This window comes from Epinephelus fuscoguttatus, linkage group LG5, assembly GCF_011397635.1.
Source record: "Epinephelus fuscoguttatus linkage group LG5, E.fuscoguttatus.final_Chr_v1".
NCBI lineage: Eukaryota > Metazoa > Chordata > Actinopteri > Perciformes > Serranidae > Epinephelus > Epinephelus fuscoguttatus.
In genome coordinates, this window is record NC_064756.1 from 6,414,612 (window position 1) to 6,440,162 (window position 25,551).

Here is a 25,551-nt window from a genome sequence, read left to right on the forward strand (position 1 = left end):
ACACAAGTTCTGCCTGCGTAGTTCTTACCTGTTGCATATCTACAAACTGTATGATAGCCCTGCCATAAGTGGGAAAAATGAATAAAGTGGGCTGTTTTAAGTCGACTTTTTTATGCCTTAGTGCAGTAGCTGTGGCTGGAGGCATTATGTCCATCTATCCCATTCCCATGACCACGATATCTTAAGAACACTGAGGAAATTTGTTCAAATTTGGCACAAATGTCCACTAGGACTCAAGAATTAACAAGTTAGATTTTGGTGGTTAAAGGTCAAAAGTCAGAGTCACTATGACCTTGCATCCATCCCATTCTTTTGGAAGCGATATCTGAAGAACACTTTGAGAGAAGTTTTCTTCAAATTTGGCACAAACATTCACTTGAGTCAAGGATGAACTGATTTGAATTGAGCTTGTGTCAATCTCCATCTCATTTTGTGAATTTCATGGTATCTCAAGAAAGCTTTGAGGGAATTTCCTCAAATGTGACACAAACGTTCATTCATTCATTCGCTAAGTATGACAAAATTTCACACAAACGTCCAATAGGATAAAATGATGAAGTGATGACATTTTATATGCAAAAGGCTGAAAGTCAACTTCACTCTGACATCATAATGTCAGAGTGAAGTTGAGGAGGGGAGGAGTTAATTGGCTGGTTTGTTGAGGCATACAACTGCAAGGCAGTAATTCTAGTTTTAGTTTTTGAGGGGCGAGAGGCAGGTTCTCCCTGGACAGGTTGCCAGACTATCACAGGGCTGACATACAGAGACAGACAACCATTCACACTCACATTAGTCTAATATGTTAGATTTTTATAAATAAATGTTATTAGTGACCCAAACCAAACCAAAATCTGTATATGATATCATGTTCTTTTTGACATTTGTAACCCACTGGGTTTTTTACATCCACTAAGCTCAGTCAGCTGTGACTAGAATAAGACTGACATTAAGAGTAGGATATTAAGTCACTGCTGCTGCCTGTTAAACGGAGGTTCCTCCCAAACCACTGCTGCTGAGCACGTTTTATATGGCTGTCTTTATTTCAGATGTCTGGGCACAGAAGTTATTCCAATGTGGGAGGATTTTACTGAACATCTTAAGGGCTTTCAGTTTGTAAAAGCAGCAATGAAACCTGCCTTGCCCTGCCTTTAAAAGCTGCCTGCCCACCTAAAAGAATTCCATTAGTCTGACCCTCATTGGTGGGGTCTAGTAGCCCACAATGGTCTGAAAGAGCTCTCTGGAAAACATGGAAAACTTGAACGCTGGAATTTATTGAAGCATGGCTCCTTCTGAAAGTGCCACGATCGTTGGTATGTACCTACCAGTCTGAACAGAAGGATCCTCAAGTAATGAAGCTTTTGTGCAAAACAGAGAACAAGGTTCGCACACAGAGTTTCCTTTTGGCTGTCATGGAGGATAAACTACAGAAAAAGAGAATCATGTATTGACATAAATGTGTTTATTTGACCATTTTATAGACAAAAATCTCAAAGACAGCAGCATCTGCCATGTTAATTACATGTCCAAGGTAAAAATTTTACAAAAATAAATAGCTTAAAAAGGAAGCTGTAATAATAAAATAGTATGGTCCTTCACTGAAGGGATATCGGCCTAATGCTCCATCTCTTTTGTTTTATAACATACTGTAAATTAACAACAGGAATGAAGAAATCAAATATACATACAAGAGTCTGAAAACAACTGTGAGCATTTGCATATGATGCATTAACAAATAAAAGTCTGGAAAATAATAAAATTGTTATTTTTCATATACATGATAGATAGTATGCTTATCACTTAAGTTAGTAATAATTCCTCCAAATAAACATTTGTTGCATTTCAGGTTGTTTGTACCACTGTTCCTCTCAACAGCACCTGGGGAAAGGCTTAAATTTAACTACAGGGCAGAGGAATATTCTCTCTCTGTTTCTCTGGTCATGAAGGACCAATCATTATCTACGCTAATTCATTTTACACACCGTGTAAACTCAAACTTTATCGACGTCTATTAATTCTAAAGTCTAGTTCAGCATTGAAACAATCTGTTCTGATGTAGGCTGTAAGGTCAGATTTAGTGTCACTGAATGGGTTTTCCTTCAGTTCAGCAATGCAGATTTTCAAGGTAAAAACACGACAGCTTCATCACAATCATTTATCACAACACATTTTGTGTAGAAAAGAGAAGCAATCAAACGGGAGCACATTTCCCAGAGGCTTAAAGGAATAGTTTTTGAAGTGGGGCTGTATGGGGCACTCATCGATATTCAGTGTGCTACAGACAGTAGATGTGAGTCGGCACACCCCCTGTTTGGAGAGGCAGGCTTGAGTCTGACATGGAAGCCAAACAATGTACCGCTGTGGGTGGGGGTAGCAAAAAAAAAAAAAAAACAACACATTTTAGCTACCTAAAAAAGTGCCACCTAATGAAATCATTATCAGTCAAAGCCACCAGACTCCATTGACAAAACAGTAAATTTAGGTGCTTCGATTAGTTGTTAAATTATTTTGTGACTTTGGTGATTTCAAACTAACCTCTTAAAATGTCTCTTAAAAGTCACAGAATAACAAAAAAACCAAAACTGTGCGAGGTGGCAGCAGACCAGCAGCTCGTGTGTTCAGTGATCTTAAATCAATGTTTTTCTCAGTGGAGTCTGGCATAAGGGAAAGCGTTATAATGGCTTCATTTTCCTGTTGGAAATCACTGTCTGACATTAAAGTAAAGCAGTGGCAATATTCTAAATATTGTTTTTTTGGTAACACTTAACAATAAGGTACACAAAAAACGAACTAATGAACTAATAGTAACTCAGTCATTCGTCATCAGTTCCTTATTAACCACTTGTTTTTTTGTTATTCTAAATGGTACAGATTTCTTTAGGTACGCCTCTTAAAGGTGGTTAAAGTGTGTTTTGCTGCTGCTCCCATCCACAACAGTAGGCCTAGTTTCCATGTTCGACACCAGCCTGCTTCTCCACACTGGGGGTATGTCCACTCACATGTACTGTATGTAACATACTGTCCATAGATAAGTACCCCATACAACTCTGCTTCAAAAAATCTGACCCATCCCTTTACAATTCCAATGCACCAATCATATGTATCTACCTCAATAAGCAGTAAATGGCTCGATCAGAGTTTTATAGGGGTCTGAGTTCTGTGGAGGACAATAGGAGGTATATTTACACTGTGCTGGTGTCTGACAGCAGATTTAATGCCTTTGTCCCAGCCCCACTTTAAATGATACCTAACTTAGCAAGACACAGTGCAGATTATACCAGACTTCATCCAAAAAGTTAGTTTCTGCTTTAAGTGGGGCGAGAACTTCTCTTTCTGGAGAAAACGTACACACAGCACCTTCATCTCGTATCTATACATAGCATCACATGTACATTCTGAGGTAGATTTCCACCGTTACAAATCTCTATAGTGGTTGTCAAATGTCAACAAAAGAAGACCAAACAATATTCAGGCAAATGCCCCTGATGTGACTTGATGTGACCAGTTGGTAGCATGGACGGATTATGAGGCAATGGGCCCCTGGGCACAGACATGTAAAAGGTCCCCCCACCCCTCCTACATAGAAGCAAGACCTCCAGACTGAAAGAGACACAAAAACTTTTACTTTTACAGCTGGACCAGAACTCTCAGAATCTCAGAGACACAAAAATAAAGTAGAGATGTTCTTTGTAGTTGTTATGCATTCGTTTGTAGTCGTTATGTGTCTCTTTGTAGTCATTTAATGTCAGTGTGGTTATATGTCTCTTGGTGGTTATATTGTGTCTCTGCCCCTGCCCTGTTGGGTCCCTAGGCCTGTGCCCAATGTGCCCGTTCTGTAATCCATCCATGTTTGCTAAGTGCAGTCAGACCAAAAAGGGAAAGTTCACTATACTCATGTTCTTCATAAGCACTCTTGGTTGAGGCATTCTCCGGAGACTGGCTCTGGGATTTTTTTCGGATCGCACTTCTCTGGCTCAACAGTCTTCCCAGTGTAGTCTATGCAGAAGACGGTGCGGCGGCGCTCTCCCTGACCACAAGTTCGCGAGCAGACGGACCAAGGTCCCATCTGCCATATGGGGCATGGCAGATCCCCGCAAGGCCTGATGTCTACGGGCTTCAGGTCTTTGTCGCACTGGCTGGAGAGGAAGCCTGCGTCGTCTCGGCATTCAACGTTCCTCCTGGACCATCCGGAGCCGCAGCTCTTGGAGCACTCAGACCACTCCCCAAGCACCCAGTCAGGCACACCGAATGGATGGATCACATGCAAAGACAATGATGAGCCCTTCTTTTCCTTGGATTTGTTGAAGGTCACATCTCTAGGGATGAAAAAGGTATATTTGACCTTGGGAGGGTTGGCGTCTCCCGCAGTGGCAAGGAGTTGTATAGTGATGGCCTCCTTCAGCTGCCTGAAGCTCTGGATCCTCTCCAGTGTGGTGGAGGAGCCACTGTACTTTAGCACCGCACCCAGCACAGGAATGTCCTGCTCCACCGTGGATACAGAGAAGTTCCCGTTGAGTATGTAGCCGCCACCCTCCTTCTTTATAGCCAGGTAGTTCCCATCATGTTTGATTCCTTTGTGGCTCCGCTGTTTGATGTCAATGTTGGTAGCACCAACAGGAATTGTGACAATGTCGCTGTATCCATAGCTGGAAGAGGAAACAAAGAACTGGATTTAGATATATAACACACTTTTTTTATGACATAGTTCAACAATTTGGGTGTTGTTATATGCTCTCTTCCCAGGAGTCAGATGACAAGTTAAGTAAGTGTGAAGGCTCTGACACATCAAGCCAACGGTTGGCCATCGGTCAATGTTGGGCTGTCAGTGAGCGTCCATGGCCCTTGTGGCTGCGGTGTGTCCTGCACCGCTGCTCCTCTTTCACCCCCGGTGGCTTTTTTTTTTTTGGCCAATTCAGCATGCTGAATTAGTGTCGGCGACAACAAGCGTGTCGGTGAGTGAAATCACTCTGACTGGCAGTTCAGCTCATTGCACGAGAAGAGAAATGGAAGTGAGGAAAGTAAACAAACAGCCAAAATTAAACGTGAGTCATACCAAAATAAACTTGTTACATAAGGTAAGATTATTTTTCTTTAGCCACTGAGCCTTTAGCAGAAATGTCTCCTGATGATTTGTGTTATTGTTCACTGGTGCACAGTAAATATGCTCTGTTCGTTCAACACTGGATTGTGTTGTTAATGTGCTAACTGGCTAACTAGCATTAAAATGGTCTTCCAACTTCCCTTTTTGAATGAAAGTGATAGACTACTGCCATCTGCTGGTATGGACAGTTATTTCCTCTCAGGCAGGTGCAAAAAATACGTGCTGATTGGCCATCGGCTGTAGTCTTTGCGGGGTGTTTATGCGCAACTTTTTGGCCAAGACCCAGGGACGTCAGGTGATGCAACAGGGGGCCTTCATCACTGCTAGCTCTCTGAAGTCAGTCTGTTGTGTAAATTGGAGGAAGGGAGCTAGCCTAGTCCTCTCAAATGCTCAAAAAACGGCTGCTGGTTGCTGGTTTATATTTTACGCGTTGGAGTTTGTTGCTGAGGTTTTAGCTCTTAAGACATTTTTCTTTTTTTCATGCACCTTGGAAGTAGCTGAAGATGAATTAGAGATCTGTACTGGGCTTCGATTGAACTGACAGCTATGAAGGGGTATCAGTCTTGTTATCTAACTCAGGTCAAGAAGCATATATACCCCAACACACATGTATATCCATATATATTACATACAAATACAAATATCTGTTTGGGTCGCTGTGGCTTCGGACATGGAGCAGTCATCTACCAATTGAAAGTTGTTGGTTAAATCCTCTGCCCTTGGCAGGCTACATGTCAAAGATTCCTTGGGCAATGTTTATCTGATGTTGGAAATGTTAATTAGTGAGTCTAACTGAGATATCCATCCCAACTGAAAGTCCACTGACTGAACGAAAACTCTTTGGTCATGCATTTCTAACTCATGTACAAATAGAATTATCTAGAACCAGTGTTTTGCCATGTCTGGTCAAGATAACTGTTTTCATTGCCTCAAAACCAAGAACATCGAGATAAGTGAAAGGAAGCAAGGATTTTCCATGCTACAATCCCTCATCAGATTAGAGAATGTTCAAATTTAGGCCCAACTATGCCCCTGGACTTGTGTTACAGCTGAATTCACTCTGCAAATTTAATACGAGAAATGCATAAATACATATTAAAAACTCTGAACTACATGTAGTAGTTACTATTTTATCATTTTCATATGTCAGGGATTATTTTGGAGCACTTACGTTGCTTTGTTGTAGGAGCCTGTGATCTTTCTACACGTGAGCCCATTTCCTCCACACACTCCACACTTGTCCACTCTCTTGTTGGATCCAATCACCTGGTCGCAGCCCGCCTTCACACACTGGCCTTGGACACACACCGATGTGGTGTCAGGGCCACAGGTTGTACCATCGATCACCTGCTGGGACACAACAAGTAGGTTTGTAGATTCTTTTATCAGAAGCAGCACATTTACCTGCATCTTGTGGATTTTTGCAAGGTTCTGTATGCAACATTCATAGCACTGATAAAGCAGCAAATCACTATTTGCTATACAAAGATACAGTGGAGTGATGGCACCCTCAACAGAAAATTAAGACACCTCTGTGTGTGTTGTAATCATGGATGTATAAAGAGAAGTCGATACAGCATTGGAGGCGGGGCCCCGTTCATTCCTGTGAAAGTAACTCAGCGGTACTCAGTGATTAATGCAAGTTATTCTCCATGCTAACATTAATTGAATGTGTCATGCAAGATTATTTGTCACTGCAATACTGACAAACTCTGATACTCAAAGATGAAATATGTAGGGGTACAATTGTGTTCTGTACTTAAATATAACACAAACTTCTGTTTCTGACAGAGTTTGAAGAAACATTCACTTTGATCAGAAAACATCAGATCAGTCATGGGACATGTTAGCTGAAATGTGAATGCAATACGTTGGCAAGTGGCTGTGTGCGAGCTGTGTGTATATAATACTGTACCTTGGATTCAAACACTTTGAATTCACTGCTGCCCCTGGCCCTGCAGAACAGCTTACATCTGTCTCTGGGAGAAACACCAGCGTACTTTGGGATCCACTGTTTCATGTTACCGTTGTAGTCCAGGTAGTTGGGGCTGTTGTACTTCTCACACTGCTCCTCTCTGAAACTCTTTCCTAAGGTAAAAAAAAAAAAAAAGGAGTCAAGCTTAGTTAACAATACACTCAGGTCAGCTCTTGGAAATCTAATCATCCCTAAAGTAAATCCACTAAATGAAGCTGCCCTACCAAAACATTTCACTGTTTCTGTGAGCTTGAGTTTGTTTTATTTTATTACACTCTGTCATGTCTATTTGTTCATCTTTGTTTTTTCCTATTGTAAAAAAGGAACAAAAAAATCATAAATAAAATGTGGAAAAAAACCACCAAGGGCGGCACGGTGGTGTGGTGGTTAGCACTCTCGCCTGCCTACCCTCACAGCAAGAGGGTTGCTGGTTCGATCACGGGCGTGGGAGCCCTTCTGTGCGGAGTTTGCATGTTCTCCCCGTGTCAGCGTGGGTTCTCTCCGGGCACTCCGGCTTCCTCCCACAGTCCAAAGACATGCAGATTGGGGACTAGGTTAATTGATAACTCTAAATTGTCCGTAGGTGTGAATGTGAGCGCGAATGGTTGTTTGTCTCTATGTGTCAGCCCTGCGATAGTCTGGCGACCTGTCCAGGGTGTACCCTGCCTCTCGCCCGATGTAGCTGGGATAGGCTCCAGCCCCCCCGCGACCCTCAAGAGGATGAAGCGGTTGGAAGATGAATGAATGAATGAAAAAACCACCAAACATTACCTCAGAGTGCCACCTATGATTTTATAGAAAAAATGAGCAGTTTGATTATGTAATTATCATGAAATTCATTTCAATTTAAATTCAGGAGGTTTATTTTGTTGCAATACGTGCAGTAAAAGGCAGGGCGGCAAACTCTAAAGGCAACATGTACTAAAAAAAAAAAAAAGCTAGTGCTCAATAAAGAACAACCACAAAAATGAGACTGATAAAAAGAAATGTACAAAATAAAGACTCAAAAATAAAACATATGTTTGTTCAACACAAGTATTAAAGTGCTAAGTGTAAAAAATAACGAATCAAATATAACCGCAAGTGGCAATTCCGGGGTTCAAGCCAGCACGGACCTTTAAAACTCGAAAGCTGGGTAGGATCAAGAGCTTTAACAGTTGAGGACGCCTGCATTAAAAATAACCAACAGCTTTTATGATGATCGAACAGATGCTCATTCATTTACATCCAAATCTGTGCTGGGCCGCACTGGTTTTGGCAACACTGTCACTTCCTATTGTTGAACTGCAGAAAGCTTTTGGGGACATGCTTCAGTGGCTCAGTTAAAAATATCCGCCAAGTCTGAAGATGCTTGGACAAAGTGTCACTGATTTATGGCCGAATTTTTGCAAAAGGTCATTGCAGTTGTTTGGAACTGGTAGCGCCCCCTGTTGACCGATTCCAAAGTATTTTACAGACGTGGTTCAACACTGGATTTTAACCCACACTGCGAGTTTTGTAATGATTGGATAAACAATGTCTGATTTATAGTCTGATTTGTGTTGTGCCACTTTGCTTTTTGCAGTTTTGGTGCCCCCCAGCAGCCGATGGTAATGAAACTTTAGGATATGTTGCTGGTTCGTCTTTAGACATATCCTGCAAGTTTTGCGATGATTTGCTCAACAGTTGTGCAGTTAGTTTGATTTATGTGCGGAGCCATGCCACATGTAAAGTTCACTGGTCATTATCTTCAGAATGCAACAAGATATCATTAAGCCTTTCAAAGTTTTTGATTAGCTTTGTCCAATAATGAGTCGCAGAAAACTTGGGACAAATTGGACCTATGAGATACGAGAGGATGTCAAAACTGTGTTTTCCAAAAAATTAAAAATGATGGAAAATTTTCTGTAAGGCCTTGATAGTTCCTGTTGTTTTCAGTAGAGCATACTGAGCTGCACTTTTGTATCAAATTTCAAGTCAGTCGACTTAGGGTGTGAGAGGCGTGGCCTTTAAAAAATTAAATTTTTGGGCCTTAATTACAGCGCCCCCATCTGGCCAAATGGCGTCATATTTCTGGGGCCGCATTAGCGCACAACTTCCAATCACTGGTGAAAATTTCATGTGTCTATGACGCAACGTCTCAAGGGAAATTGCATAAACATTTCTGCAGCAAAAAAGAAGTCAAAGCAAAAACAACAGGGGTTCAGCCCTGATAAACTATTGATAATTAAGTCATTAATATGGCACCAGCTGTTGACAGGAAGGACGTAAATTGACTGTAATGACTGGTGAGATGCACAGGAATGCATGACGACTGATTTATTTAAATTCAAATTATTTATTTAGTGATTTGTTAAACCTGCACAGCGCTCATTCTCACCGTCGTTGTTGTCGCAGGGCTGCGTGTTGCAGGACTGGTACTGGACCCTCTGCCCCTCGCAGTACTTCCCTCCATTCTGAGGCACAGGGTTAGTGCACTCCCTGTAGGAGAACTCCACCCCACCTCCACATGTTCTGGAGCACTGCTGCCATGGCCCCCACAAGCTCCAGCCGCCGTCCACAACCACCTGTGGTAAAACACAGCGAGGAGAGAGAGGAAAAAGAGCAGTCAGAGTAGCTGGTTAGAGCTCAGTGCCAAAGGCAATCTCAGCTGTGTAGCCTAAACCGCAGTCTGGGCCTCTGGGTTTGAGGCCGCACAGTGTGTTGGCGCGCCGATACTCCAGGCTAAATCTGTGTTGAAGTTCGGCACGCGCCCGCTGTCTGCCTCTACCCACATTCCTGCCACATGTGTCACTCACCACTAGTGGAACCTGCCATGCTGCAGCTTTGTACAGCACGGCTGAGAGAGTGTGTGTGTGTGTGTGTGTGTGTGTGTGTGTGTGTTTGCTAGCGTGAGTGTCTTTTCCAGAAGTTTTATGAGTTTGGACCAGCTAACGTCCCAACTGCCAGCACGTCTGGCTTCATAAACAGATGTGTGATCATAACACAAGGAGAAGATATCAAGGCAACCAAGCTAAAATGAAACACTGAGATGTATAAATGGTCTTTAAGGAAATATAAACAGGCATGATGAAGCAGCTGGATTTAAACTCACCAAATTCCAACAATGCTGTAATCCATACTTTTACAGGAGCCTGTACGATTCATTCATGTATTCCTACGTTAAACTGCCCAAAGCTGCAACACTGACAAAGTGTAATATCGTCGGCTTCCCTTTGCAGGATACCGTGGAAGCTTTTTCCAATATCAGCAGATTTCAAATGGAAATTTTGTGTTGGGTTGTTTATAAAAAGGTCTGAATCAAACATCCAATGGCAGCTGTTCTAGAGCTCTCAGTTATATCACACTATGTTCAACTGAGGTTGCCTACTTGCTGTAAAATTTTAGTTGTTTAAATTTCCATTTTTTGCTGAGCCTTTATTAGACTTCATGTCCAAGTTGGCTGAAAAATTCAATCTGAAGTTTATTCTTGACCTTTAAAACAGCCGTTTACAGAACAACCTCACCTGCAGGGTCACGCAGGAGCTGCTGTGGAGCTTTTTTTTTGATCAGAATCACACAATCTTCAACTACTGTTTTAAGAATAAACTTCAGCACTCAAAATCTTATATTTCTGATCAAGAAAAAAAAAAGTTTCCCTGCAGGCAAATCCGCGCATGCACAGCTGATGGATGAGAAGTTAACTGGGGATATAAATATCATTCTGAAATTTTAAGGAATACATTACTCACAGTGAAAATAAAAAACGATGGAAATCTGCTGAGACAGATTGTTTCAAAGTTGCTGAGATGAACATTTTACAACTACCGACTTGATTACTCTATTCCTGAGTAGACGAGCAGTTCACTTCAAAGGAAGTGACTCATCGAAACCTCTGGGCAGTTCTCAGCAACATCGTCAGCATGAAACGTGCAACAAGAAGTACACGGTTAACTGTCATATTACATCCTGTCGAGGTCTATGAGGTCAGCTCTTTATAAAAATGCCCGACAGCTGACAGCCACTGATGTCGTCCGAATCCACCAAAACGCAGATTTATTTGATGGGACATCAAATTCAAATTGGTCTACAAGCCAATCACAGTGTTCCTTGTCATCTCAAGTGGACTGCAGTAGAGCTACGCCATAAAGCAAGGAGGAAGCGCAAGGCACTTTCCGGCTATTAATCATATTGTTAAAGCACATAGTTTGTGTGTAAACTGTGTTTAAAGCAAACATGAGATGTTATATGACTGGTGCATGTCAAAATATCATATGAAAGATTTATAGCTTTTACTCAGAAAGATGCTAAAAATGCAAAGTGGTTTAAAATCAGATGATATTCAAGCCATGATGAACATATTAATAAGTGCAGTACTAAAGCAAGACTATGTAGCTTTTCCTTAAGGGCAGCCACTGTATCCACAATTGATACATACGCCAACGTTTTTTAAAACACAAACCTGCTATAAACACGCTATCGACTCCTTTCCCATTGCCAGATAACCAGAGCTGTGTGCACGACTCTGCAACAGAACTTTCTGTGTGTGTGATTTTTTTTTTTTTTTTTTGGGTGTGTCATGTTTGACATCGCGGACAGGTTGGAAAACAGGGTAGTAATCAGTATTGATTGCTCCTTTTCCACCGCAGGAACTTTTATCATTTACCCAGGATTTTGAAAAACCTCGGCGTGTTTCCACCGAAATTACCTGGGGAAAAAACTTTCCCTCACCCCCAAACTTTCCCTGAAAAAAGTACCTAGTAGGGGGGTAGGACTTTTCAGATTACCCAGGATTCTTGAGGGGCCGGGCTGTGTGCCAACGAACGCTGATTGGTGGAACACACACTTGCAGTGTTCCGCACTTTTGTATCATTGTGGCTTATTTCATTTCTAAAAGCTTCACATCGTTTGTGTTTTGATTAAAGGGATAGCGCCGTCAGCCTCCATTAGGTGGAGTTGTGTTGCTACCTCCTCTCCCCTTGGATCTCCGCAAGTGTTGTGAGGACTCTAAAACTTCACCTGAGCCTCCCTCGGCATATGGGTGAGTAGATAATGGCTGAATTTTCATTTTTGGGTGCACTATCCCTTTAAGGATGGGTACCGAAACCCGGTACTAGTAAGAAGCCAGTAGTTTATCAATACATGTGTTCAGCAGCATGAACGTGTAAACATGTAGACAGCGATATTCAATATGCTCCGTCCACAGTCTCTCATCCACCGACACTAACGTTATGTCTTACACAAGGACAGCATGCTAGTTCAGCTGATAGAGAATTGTTCCTAATAAGCTCAAATGCCAGCTGTCTGTATGTAGACTAACTTAGTTTGACACTCATCTTAAAATACGTTTAAACTTAGCTGCTGGCTGAGACAAACACACCTCCTATCTCTATTGGCAGCCCCCTCACTCTGACATCTCTCCACTTTGTGCATGTATAGGTCCTGTTTGTGCATGTGTGTGTCTTTCAGACCTGTGTGTAATTGACAAGCAAGAGTGAAAACATGGAATTTCTCCTCAGGGGGATTAATAAAGTAAATAAACTTAAAACTTACACCAGCATGTAACCAGCCAATAAGCATGCGGAGTCTAATACAGGACACACGCTGAATCATCTAAGTCATCAGCCTGATTTGAATAAATTCTCCGGTACTTTGAGGTGCCATGGAAACGCACACCACACAGATTACCAGGAATTCTTTCACCCAGGTAAATCAATTCCTGGGAATAAAAGTTCCTGGAAATGTTGGTGGAAAAGGGGCTGATGGTTCTTTTTGTATACCTCTTACCTATTCAGTCTCTCTTTCACACTCCTACAGATTAATTTGAATCACTGTCGAAGCACTACCTGGACGCAGACGGATGGCATTTTGTGGGGTCTGGTGCCAATAAATACCTGTGACTACTGCAGAGTCATTTGACCCGAGTCTGAATGCCAATTGTAATCTTTCCCAGTACATTAAAAAGCTGGTTGTTGGCGGGTGCTGGTGTTTTTTTTGTTTTTTGTGCAATGGAAAAGGGGCTTTACAGGATAATGCTAAATGCTAAACTATAGTATGACAGATGTAAAAAGAAAAAGGGTTTCAGAATCAGCAAAATGACTCAGTAATGTCAGTAACATAGTAGAGTTTTCTAACATGAGTCACCCGAAGCTACTAGTCAGACCACACCAACTAAAGCTGTAGCAGCGAAACCCGAGTGTGTTGAGCAAGCATGTGTTTCATCACTAATTATAACTTTTAAAGACAAATTTCCACATTTTTCTCCTTGAAAAGGGAAAAGTTGAATCATTAGAGTCTTGCTTTAATGACACATAAATAGAGAAGCAGTCTTACCAGTGGCTGCATCACCTCCTGAGTCGGCATGCACTCTCCGTGGAGGCAGGTCCTGTTGAAGTTACACGGGGTGCCGTCAGCCCAGGGCAAGCTGCCGTTCTTGGTGGAGCACTGCTGCGTCCCATCCTCCTGACACCACAGCTGGCTGCAAGTATCCGTGTCGGAGGAGTTGGGGCAATGGACAAACTCCTCTCCAAACATCTGCTGGCACTGCTGGTCCAGGCTGTACTTGGTGCCTGGCAGCTCTCTGGGTAATGGAATGGTGCTCTCTGGGACATCCAGCAGGCAGTCCCCTGTGGTTACAACACAAAGCAACACTGTATGAGAGTGATTATATTGTGGTTTATGGAGACTGTGGACGCTGCGACAATTGTAAATGTGTTGCTCTTTGTGTGTGGCATGACAACAGTGGGAAAATATTCAGGGCAAGTTGTGTCCTGACTATAAAAATGAATAATTTAGATTTAACTAACGCTGTGCGCTTTTATAGGCAGCCGAGCGCTCTGAATCTGGACATTTGACAGCTACTCCAAATCAGAATTTATTCATTGTCCTCTAATGATTCTTTATTACATTCAATAAGCTCTCTGTCTGGAGTTGTCAATGACGTCCGCAGTTCGGCATGAACATTCTCAGCCTCGCGCATTTTTTTTTTTCACACTGATAAAGAACATATTTTGCTGACACCAGCTGTTGCTTTTGGCTGAGGAAGGTAAGGAACAGGAAGAAGTCCATTGTATGACTCAGTGGAAAAGCGGGTTCACTGTTAGGTCTAGTAAGGATACAAACAACACAAGATGCACAACCTGAGATGAAGAGGGGGGAGGCGGGACGAAGAGAGAAAGAACCAGAGAGGGAGAGAGTGAGGAGAGGAGGATGTGGAAAGAGAAGATGTGGAAATCTAGGGCAAGATAAACTTTCCCTACAACCCATAATTTGAAGGCAGCGACATGTTTAAGCAGGAAAGCCATAGTTAGAGCACGAGAGGAATAACAGTATGTTTTATTCATCTCTGAATCGGCCCTAATAACAGAGCCACAGTGTCGTGGCAGACGTCCATGTTGGCAGAAGGTCTCTACAGAGCAGCGTAGCTTCTGATCTACTCAGTGTGTAATTCTTAACATGCTGGGGCGACAACGTGAAGTTTTTCCTACCATGTCCGTTGTCAAAGAACTCGGTGATGTAGAGAGCACTGCAGGGAGACCAGGGCACAGTCTTGTTGAGGCTGACAAACAGCGGCGCCATCAGGTAATGTCCTCCCAGATCTCCAAACAGCCTCTCGCAGGTCTTGGAGTCGTCATGAGGCATACTCAGCACATGACCTGCAGTGTGGAGAGGATGCAATGACAAAAGGCTTAAATGCCACACATTACAGAACTCACATTTTAAACATGCTTTTCATAATTCCTACGCCCACATCAACAATGTGACAACAAATGTGAGCTAACCCAGCTCGTGTGCAGCTGTGAAGGCAGCTTGCAGGCCGTTATCCTCGATAACTGAGCAGCTTCTTTTGGGATCACACATCGTCCCGACGTCGGCCACACCCAGCGTGTCGCAGCTCTTCTGTCCGCAGATGTCCTGCAATACAAACAAAAACAGAAACAATGAAACCAGAGCACTAAGGTCACGATGATGATGATGATGATGATGATGAGATTTTGTTTGTTAGTTTACAATAGTGGATCTTCAAAATCATAATTGTGACTACTTCAATGCCAGGAAATTCCAAGAATTACAAGCATTTTTGTTTCACCAAATATCCGTGTATGTATACTTTTGGTGTATCACTGCAGATTATAATAATTTTCCCCTGTCAGCAATGTGTTGCTATAGTATATTAGCCATAGCCTTGAACATATTTTGAACAGTTACACTACATATTAACCAGTGAGATCAAAATCTCTTTTTTCTTCTTTTTACTCATTTAGCCTTTCCTGGATGTTGTAATCACAACAATAAATGCAAATTTAACCAGTCCCCATGAATTCTGCACTATTTTGCAATTTTGTCCAATAACCACACCAAATTTGACCAATCATTGTAGTTTCCTGTGAGTCCCACCAACCATAACGTCTCCAAACCCAAAACTTGTTTCTGGTTGTGAAGATGCAGGTTTGTGCAACACAAATGTTTCACATTTAACCACAGAAATAATTACCAAAGACCATAGAAGGCGATTCCCTGATGTTCTGCACGAAAGTGGGGGTAAACTGTTTCCAGTTCCACCAGGATTTTGCGTTTTGGGAATGTTGCAGCCCGAAATGTCTGATTTCAAAGCAGCTTTTATTAAAAATTGCAATACATGTTTTTTTTGTTTTGTTTTTTTATGGGGAGAAGTAAAAATTGCAAAAATAGTTGTGATGCTGCCTCAGATTTGGAGCATATCAATGACCGCTGGGTATGACGTTAGCTTTGTGATGCTAGCAGTTAGCCCTGTCACTGTGTGTGTGTGTGTGTGTGTGTGACTCCAGTCACGGAGCTCAGGTCCTGCAGCAGTAGCCTCATGATAAACAGAGAGAAAGACGCTGAGCTTGTCAATACATTGAACGCAGCTGTACAGTGAAATGAGATTTTACCCATTCAAATGGTCAAATTTGCAGTAAAGTTACAGTGGCTGGACAAAACTGCAAGACCGGGCAGAATTCACAGGAACTGTTGCTGTGAATTTGCGATGTGATTGCAACACTGCAACATCCTGGAGGGACTGTGTTTTACACCACATACAACTCTGTGATGGAACACAGATGAAAGTCATCGACTGACAAACACTTTTCAACCGCAAAACACAACCAGAGGGATGAAACATGTGGACAATAGGCAAGATGAATCACCATGACAGAGGCTGTTGCATCCACATTGCATGTGCTAAAAGAATTTAAGTGAGTTAGATTAAATATGCTGGGTAGTGGTAACATCAGTGCAGTGTAATCAGTATGGCTTGATTCTCACTGAAACAAGTGTGAGAGCCACCTCAACACATATTTATATTTAGTGAAAATGTCTGTGTTGATATAACATATCATTTAGTTTCTGGTGATATTTAAGTTTACACAGCAGTTTCCGTGTATTTTGAATAGTGTATGGTCGTGGACTATACTGAGGTTATGTTCATATTAACTTTATTTTTTCTGTGTTAGAGTACAGGGACACGTTATTAACGCCAGGTGTGGTGCTGTAAGGCAGTTTAGTGCGCACGACAAAAAGAGAACATCGTGCATAAAAGACGTACAGTATAATAACAGTTAATAGATGGGAATATATAGAGAAAAGATAGTGGGTCAGTAGTGGACCGTACAAGATGTACTTTTGACTTGGCCCGCCGTTTTGTTTTTCTTTTTAGGATTCTCGTTAAACTTTTTCTCTGCCTCATGTGAGTAGGCCTACTGTGGACTTCCAAGAAAGGAACAGAAACACGAGTCAAAACCGAGACAACTCACAAACTAAGTGGCCTAGGAACTGTGGTATGTTGTCACAGCCACTGTGACAGGTTGCCCCTGATTTTCAATGTATTATACAGTTGCCGATTTGACTTGCACCCACGATTCTGTAGCCAAAAATCACCTAAAAAAGTTGCAACATGCAAAGCAATTTTTTGAAAAGCTGCTGTGAAATCAGACATTTCAGGCTGCAACAATCCCAAAAAAGCCCATGAAGTCCTGGAATAGCACACCGCCGACATTTATGTTTTAGTTGTACTATCGCCACAGCAGTGACATACGCCAGTAAGAATCCACTCCTCCAGTGGGGAAGGCATGCGCCATTCGAACAGCAGCAATACACTACAGACATACTTACTACTAAGAATCTGCGTTTAACACCATCAACAATTCACACGCACAGCAGCACATCATAATCACCAGTGGTATACACTATGTCAATAATAATCAGTATGTACTGGTGGGGAGTGGTATCTGCCAGTGGAACATGAGTGGCATACCATTCATAAGCGCCAAGAGCCAGGAGAACCACAGCGGCATCCCAAAAACCAGCAGTGACACGCCACCCAACATGGACATATGCTGCTAGAGCAAGAGCTGCGTACCATGAAGCACTTTTTGATCTTGTCGCAGCTTCAGTGTCACGAAACAGAAGAAAATGCAAACTTCTATTGGATCCAATTCAACTGTTTCACTTAAATCAGTCCAGGTTGAGGTCTTTTCATGGACAGTCGGTGAAGTATTGAGCAGTTCTGGCTCCTTACATTGTCTTAAACCTATATAAGGCCTGTTTCTTTTAAAAAGTAGAGACCATTTGACATTATTGTGTCAAGAAGTAAATATATGAAGCATGGCGAGCCTTCACCATTTCTATTTGTGTCCAGTTGTTTTTCTGCGACTTTTCAAGAAACAAATCAAAAACATCTTGCTCAGTGTTTCCGTCATAAAACAAAGCAAATAAATATCCCAGCATGCAGCTGTCCAGAGCTATGATCTGGTAAAATTAACAATGTGGTGTATCAGAAATCTTTTCCCTGCTCGGGAAGACGCCTGGACACAGACGGACGCATCCACGGCCTGGCCTCACCCCCTAAAAACCACAAGGCAGAACCTTCTGTGATTCAAAACACATCTGGACTCAGAGCTGCCATTTGAACGCAGCTCAGCGTGCATTTGTACACCTTGTTCCACAATAGCATCTGTCACTCATGTATGCAGACACACAGACAGAGAGGAAGATGTGTGGGTCAGAGCGTAGGCTGTGTGCAGATAGTGCACGCAGAGGAACAAACACACATACAGTATAAGACCACAGAAATGCATGACAAAAATGTTTCCACTACATCTAACAGAGGGTAGGTTTTCAGTTTCACAACAGCCAGCAGCAGCCCTTTGACTGCGGGATACACAGCACACATTTTCAACCCCAGACCCCAGCCGCACACTCAAGCTGACCATTTAAAGTGTCCTAATCATGTCAGAGCTGATTTGTGGCGGCACTAAAGTTAGTTCATCCACGAGGAGCCTTCTATCCTCTACATTTCAAAGCATATCTCCGCTGAAATGGAAAAACAAACAAACTGGGTTAGCGTGAATGATGGTTTCCACGATCGAAAGCCGCCTCAACAAATCCAACACACGACTGCAAAAGCCCATATGTTCTATCCATCATTTCCCTGATCCAGGGTCAGATTTACATGCTAGCGTCACTCAGTAGGCAGATAAATGGCAAGTCTGTTACCAAAGCACTTAGCTATTGACATGTAATCATAAAGAAGTTCCTCATCTACTGTTGTCTGCTCACACCTTGTCAACATGCACATACCAGATGGACGAAGGCAGCCAAATACAGCAGCCAATCACAACTCCAACCCTACGGACTTATTTCCTGTCGAAGCATCCATAAAGCAGAGTTTGTTTGCTCTCTCTTCCCCCTGCTTGGAAAAGATTACAACTGTTCCATCTCAGCGATCCATTTTCAGCATCCTTAATTTACCCAGAGGGCCACAGAGGCTTCCTTTCCTTTACCTCGCTTTGTTTCAATGTTTTCCTCTGATCTCACACATGTGCTCGTGGGCTGCCTCAGGACAAGATATGACAGTAACTGTCACAAAGCAGGGGGCTTTTTATTTAAGCTGGGACACCCTACTATAAACACAACTGGCCGTCAAATGCACCTGTGTTACTGTAAGATACTTTGGTTTCAAGTAATTGTTGTGTGGTTGAGTCTGCTGCTCAGAAACCGCACTATGTACCGCAGCTGGCCTGGGACCGAATTCCACCAGGGCTTAATTCATGACTCATCCTCGCTGGGTAACTGCCTTCTGAATGGAGAACAAAATATACCACACTATCACGGGTAAGTGGACTGTCCGTTCTAATAATACCCTGTAAAGCACTCGCAACATTCGAGTTGTTTCTTGCACCAAACAGTCCAAACCGTGCTGTGAAGGGAGGCTCCACATCATAATCTATCACGATCTGTGTGTATTCTGAAACCACTGAGAGACGTGAAGCCTGATACCAGATATTCTCTGCTAATACTGGAGTTTTACAGCTGCATTAATCACATGTGGTTAATATACTGTGGGTCTTATTAAGTTCTTGTGGCAAATATGTTAACTGCGTCTGGCAACCTGAAGAATGTGAGTCTGATACTGATGCTTTAGTGAGATTTATACGTCTGTGTTGAATCAACGCCATTCCTATGGTGTAGGCTCTGCATAAACATGTACTTTACATCGTAGCCTGATGTGCACCACCCCAGAATTATAACCACCCTGGCTATTGGCTGGATATTATCTGGCTATTTTCTATTTTCAGTAAATTGTGAAGACAATAAAGCCTCCACAAAATGACATTTGAAGTCTTGTGTGTGATTTATACTTTAACCAGCTTGGCTAATTTATACAATGTAAAATGTTATAAGCTTGTGCTAATAATATTAGCATGTTGTATCTGTTTGGAAAACATGTTTAGTATAAGACAGTTGTTTTGTCAGTGAGCCTTGTGAGCTGTAATGGAGCTGAATTTTGTAACGTTACCTTTGTTAAATGTTGCTGTTGTTCCTGGCTTCATATGAGAAGAGGAAAAGTCTGCTAGCTGCTAGGCTAATTTATACAATGTAAAATGCCATAGGCTTGTGCTAATAATGTTAGCATGTTGTTTTGTGGAGAAACTCATAATCCTTGTTTACTGAGTGTTTTAGGGATGTTTTGTATCAATCAAACTTGATGTCACTTAACTCCACCGTCGAGCCAACACACAATTATAAATCTGCCTTTTTACGTTATGAACTGTTTCGTATGACCACTTGTTCGCTAACTTTATCAGCATGTCAGTGCTGATGGGAACTTCAGAGCTGGGTGATAGTCTTGGTAGGTTCATTGTGAGCGATACATTTAATATTCCACACAGGCTTTTAACCCACAAAAATAAACAAAGTGCAGCTTTAACTTATAATTTATGACCAAATATTATGAACATTCAGCCGTTCCTGTAGCTAAAACTTTCCCATGAAACCCATGATACCACTACTTAGATACGTAATTTGGTGTTCCCCAAGGATGAATTCTTGGGCCACTGCTGTCTTAAATTTAAATAAACATTCAAACTCAAAGTCCATTCACTGAATAAACTGATTCTTAATGCGGAGATGTGTGAAATGGATGCAAAACAATGTACTTCTGTTGAGGGGCCTCAGCAACACATATGTTAGCTGCCTATATTTGTGTACACAATATTTGGAATATTTTCACCACTTTGCCTCACACACTAACTGATGGAGGCAGCGGTAGACCAGCATTTCCGGTGTTCTCTGAAATAATGTTAAAATGACTCTCTTGTAAATGGAGTCTTTGCCGTAATGGCCTCAGTTCCTCATCTGAAAGAGCTGTTTGACAACAAAGTATAACATGAATATATTCTACATAAAGTGTACACTTGAACTGATATTAATTTTTTTAAAGTTGGGACTTTATAGGTGGCTAAAAACTGACCATATATGGCAGCGTTGCTCAGCACTGTTTCATTGTATGTATGTGACGCAGGGTTTTCATTCCAGAAGTAAGTGTAAGCAAACATTGTGATTCTGTGTATTAGCTCTTCCTCCTCAGAGGATGAAGTTTGCTCAGTTGTCAGTTAGCACTCTGTTTGATCCTCCTTCCCACATTTGGTTGTATGTGGAAGGGAGGTGGTGGTAACCTCTGTCTTTGTTCAACGATGGTCTCTGACGTCAGATGCCAATGGACTTCTTGATCTTTCTCTGACCGTCCACTGACCTCTGGTCGATGACCTTTGACCCCTCTTTGGAAGGTGTGAACAGACAGCTATGTAATCTGTTTCCAATGTTCATTCAGTCTATTGTCCAGGGTCTCTGTGACAACTGAGCAAACTCTATCCACTAAAGAAGACTGAGCAGAGGAGAGCTCTGGTAAGATGATAATTGGACCTTGAGTTAAGACTTTAGAGGAAGAATTTACTTCCATGCTCAAATTCTGGAAACTGGCTCTCCTCAATTGTTTAAAACCATGTATGTAGATGATGGTATGTTTTATTGCAGAGACCTCAACAACCATTCCACAGCTGCCACAGAAGCTAAACCAGCTTTGTACTCGGCCCTCACCTCTCTGGTGAAGAGCATGGCAGTGTCATAGTGCTCCGGGTGCCTCTGGCTCGGCGGGTTGAAGATCTGCTGCCAGGAGCAGAAGTTCCTCAAAGCCACACCTCCGTTGCTGGACACCTGCGGGCCAACCTCCTCGTCCTCCACCACCAACATCTTCACCGCCACCATGTTTACTGAGTTCTTTATGCTGGGGTGCTTGTAAAGCTGGGCCGCCATCGACATCAGGGTCAGAATGTAGTGCTGTGAAGGAGGAGAGACAAGACATTTAAATACTTTAACTGCTTTGCTCAAGAGTTTTAAACAGTGCAAAGACAAAGTGGAGGATGGATATTATGCTTGTGTTTCTGCCCTCACAGACTAGAGCCCAACCAATTCTATAATATCTGAGAGTAACAAAAACGGATAACACTTCATCGGCCAATATTAGTTTCTCAACAAGTTGCTTCCAATATATGTTCTGAGCTGGACAAACTATAACCCCTTTCCCACTGCACAGAAAACTCGCTAATACCCACTAACATCTGTCTTTTTAATGTAATAGGAAGGGTTACCATCTGCATTCACAAAGTAATCACGGGTATTTATCGGCTCTGGCTCTAATTGGCGTTGATGGAAACACAACACTGGGGAGAACGTGCTAATTTTAACCTGTTAACCAACGAGATCTCAAAATGCCGTGCATCTCCGTCCAAGCAGCACTCGAACATTGATCCAAATGAGTCTGCGCCATGCTGCTTTCTACTGTTTGTTAACCTGTTTTCCTGCCTGTCTGTTACACTGAACACGACACGGCAAAGGCTAAAGAACCGTGTACACTGCTCTTGTGTACTGGCAATGGGAAAGGAGTCTGTCGCCTATTTTTATTGGGTGTACCCGTGTTTAAAAGCCTGCATACGCACACTAATTTTGGTGGGAATGGGGTATATGTGATGGTAACACACACAGTGTTTCTAAATGCCTGCAAATATATATTTTGTCTCACTGGTGCTGCAGCTTCTTGTTACTTACTGGACAATACCATGTATTTGCTCTAAGCCATAATCAGCTGATACACTTTATGCTTAATTAGCAAATGCAAAAAGCAATTTCATGACTTTGGTTGAGATGCATAGAGAGACCATTTAAAGATCACAAAGAAAAACTCACTCAAGTTTAAGTAACTATTATACATGTTTTTGTCATCAGAGTTTAAAACTGCAACTCACGTATATCTGCATCATGAGCTTGCAACCATTTTCAGGAAAACAGAAGCACTGTTATTCAGCATTCAGTTGCATTCGCTAACTGTACAATTGCCTCCAAATAGTTTCTGTTATCACTATCCATGTTTGTGTCGTGGGAGGCAGGGATGGGCAAGGTTTTCCACAGTGCTGTTGTGTTTTAGTGGAGAGCTGGTAAATCATGATGTGTTCTCCAGTCAAGTCAGTTTTATGTATACAGCGGTTACCAGATCACAACAAACGTTATCTCATGGCACTTTCCATAGACAGCAGGTCTAGACGCTTCAGTTTCTAATTTCACGTGCATATCAAACTTTTCCATCAGCCTTGTTGAATTCCCCTTTTTCTAGGGTGTGATGATATTCCTGTGTAAGAAGTTTTTCCACGTGTGCACACTCCCACTCCCACACAGCCACATGTTGATTTTTGCCCGGGACTTCTGAATCACTAAAAACGCCCCTGCTCATGGTGAACAGGGGTAAGGATATGTGAAACAAGCCTATCTGTGATGAAGATCCAATATAAACCCGATTTATCAGTCTAACCTTTGATCACTTGACCCTGGTGCCTAGTGGGCTTTAGATACACTCTTACTGCGGGATAAGGAAGAGGGTTTGGCAGCTGAGGAGCTTGTTAAGTACAAACAGACTAGAATTTGGCTGCTTCAGATTGTAGCAGGATCATGGATTGTCCTACTTTTGTTTTAGATAAGTCTTTCGTTTCGGTCTGGATTGAAACAGGACTGATAAAAAGGACAGAGGGTGATTTCAAGTGTTTTTTGTATGCTGTACAGCCTGTCAGGGTCCAATAAATGCCTTTATAATGAAGAGTAAAGACAGGATAGAATAGATAATGTAAGCCCTGTGAATCTTCCCTGGATGATGCTGAGGCTCTGCTGCCAAATCGTGACCAAGTCTTCAGGAATGTGGTTCAGCATTGCTTGCATTTCTGTTGCCTGACCTCTTTCTCAGCCTGTGGAAAACAGGGAGCCCATCGATTTCCTCCCAAGCTCCCTCACTGCCAAAACATGTTTTATGAAGCAGTACAGAAAAACAGATCCCTGCCACTATATGTCTAGGCTATAAAATCCTTGCAAGCAGGATGGAGAATAGGAAAAAAAAACGATGACGTCTGCAGCAGTTTGTTTATGGGACAGTCTAATCTGAGGAATTAAACTGAGGTTTGTTTAGGTTCCTATCAACAGTGTGTGCAGGAAAGAATGAGTTCATCGTGTCTGACCTTTATTTCATCTCCATAGAAGTGGGTCATGGTTGAGTCTGCTACCACCAGGGTCTCTATGAAGCGTGGCGCGGAAACAAAGCGTCTCCGGCGAGGTTCCCTCTGTGCGTCACTGCCTTCATGCGTAAAACTTTCCCCATTGTGCTTCTCCGCTCTGCTCTCCGCCGCCGCGTGATCAAACAGGAGGGGAACACCGTGGCTTTGGGTGAATGTCCTCCTTTTGATGACATGCAGCTGCTCGGCAGAGTCTGGCCCCAGGCCGCCGCGATGTTTGGGCTCAATTAAATACTCTTTCCCCTCCGTGATGAAGGAGCCAAAGATGCCTGAGCACAAACTGACAGCCACAACCGAGCTCTGATCATCATCTACATTCCCCGAGTAAAAGCAGCCCCTGAGCTGCCCTTCACTCTCCTCTGTCTGGTTCATGAACTGCTGGAGATCCGCGGCAGGCTGGGCACCTGAAGCGCTGCGTAAAGCGCCAACATCTCTGGCTTTGATGCGCTGTATGGTGAAGGAAGGCGCGATGAAGCTGGTATCTGGTACAAGGTTTAGAGTCAAGTCCTTGCCAAATGCACTCAGGGTAAATCGAGGCAGTTCCTCGCTTCTTTTCCAAAACCGACCGCTGAGTCTTCCATTTATCCGCACAGGTACAATATCCTCTGATTCAAATGGAGTGGGAAGTGCCGCGTTCATTACGCACAGGAGTAAAAAGACCAAACACACAGTGGAACACATCTTCTGCAATGGAAACTGCATCAAATGTGATTAAAAAAAAAAAAATTAAAGAATTTATTACAATGTATGTCCTTTATCTGTGGTTAGTGGCGCGTCTTCTCCAATCGGAGGAGAATCTTCTCGAAATGGAAATCTTTTCAAATTAAAAGTGATTTTTCCAGCGCTGTGAAGCCACTCTTGGTCAAAGTATGTCTGGTATTTAATTTCAGTCTGTCTGAGTTGTCGTTTGTTTGTAATTCCCTACCCAAGCTAAGTCTTGTTGTACCACTCACCAGCACCGCTGCAGTCTGGACATATCGGGGGTATTTATACTTTCTGCTCTTCCCTGGACACGAGGGGGTTTATTTTTGATATCCTCCGTTGCTGGAAATTCTCCTCCCACTCGTACTTCACGAGATACTCACGGATAAAACGGATCCAATGAGAATAGGCCGACACTCCCCCCTTCTGAAATAGCTTGACAACCGTGTTCCTATTATTAACCCAGCGTGCTATATGGCAGCGGCAGGACATCTATACTACGCATAGCTGGAAGTCCGCTACTCGAGTTATTTCGGAGCCGTGTGTGAGTGGCAGGCCCCCACAGAGCCCGGGCCCCCCATGGACGATCTGCTTTGTCCCTGCACAAAGGGCCACCGCTGGACACAGAAAGGCACTGTGTGTGCTTGGAGCTGACCGCCACCTTGAACACTGAGCAATGTTTAACCACATTAGTAAAGCTATGAGAAGAATATTATCATCGAATCATGTGTTTCTGCATCATAGAAACTTTATTTGAACAGCTTCTAGCTCGTTTACTCAAAGAGCAATTTAAACCATTTGTATTTAATGATGTCATGCTTCAATGAAAATGAGCAATTACTCGAATAATCCTATTTTTTTTTTTTATCCAAAATGTTAAAACAAAGAACCCAGTGTGTCCAGATTTG

At 42.6% G+C, this 25,551-nt stretch overlaps 1 protein-coding gene across 1 annotated transcript; it reads right to left on the reverse strand.

The window, feature by feature from the left end:
• Positions 1–2,790: 2,790 nt before the first annotated feature.
• LOC125888247 (A disintegrin and metalloproteinase with thrombospondin motifs 8-like) lies at positions 2,791–24,944 on the reverse strand. The gene is made up of 9 exons (XM_049575484.1): positions 23,888–24,944; positions 21,429–21,668; positions 14,813–14,945; positions 14,519–14,686; positions 13,365–13,657; positions 9,433–9,619; positions 7,014–7,186; positions 6,270–6,445; positions 2,791–4,643 (listed from the first exon to the last, which is right to left on the reverse strand). The coding sequence occupies exons 1-9, from the start codon at positions 24,641–24,643 to the stop codon at positions 3,899–3,901; spliced, it is 2,871 nt and encodes a 956-aa protein (XP_049431441.1). The 5' UTR covers positions 24,644–24,944; the 3' UTR covers positions 2,791–3,898.
• Between the last annotated feature and the right edge of the window lie 607 nt (positions 24,945–25,551).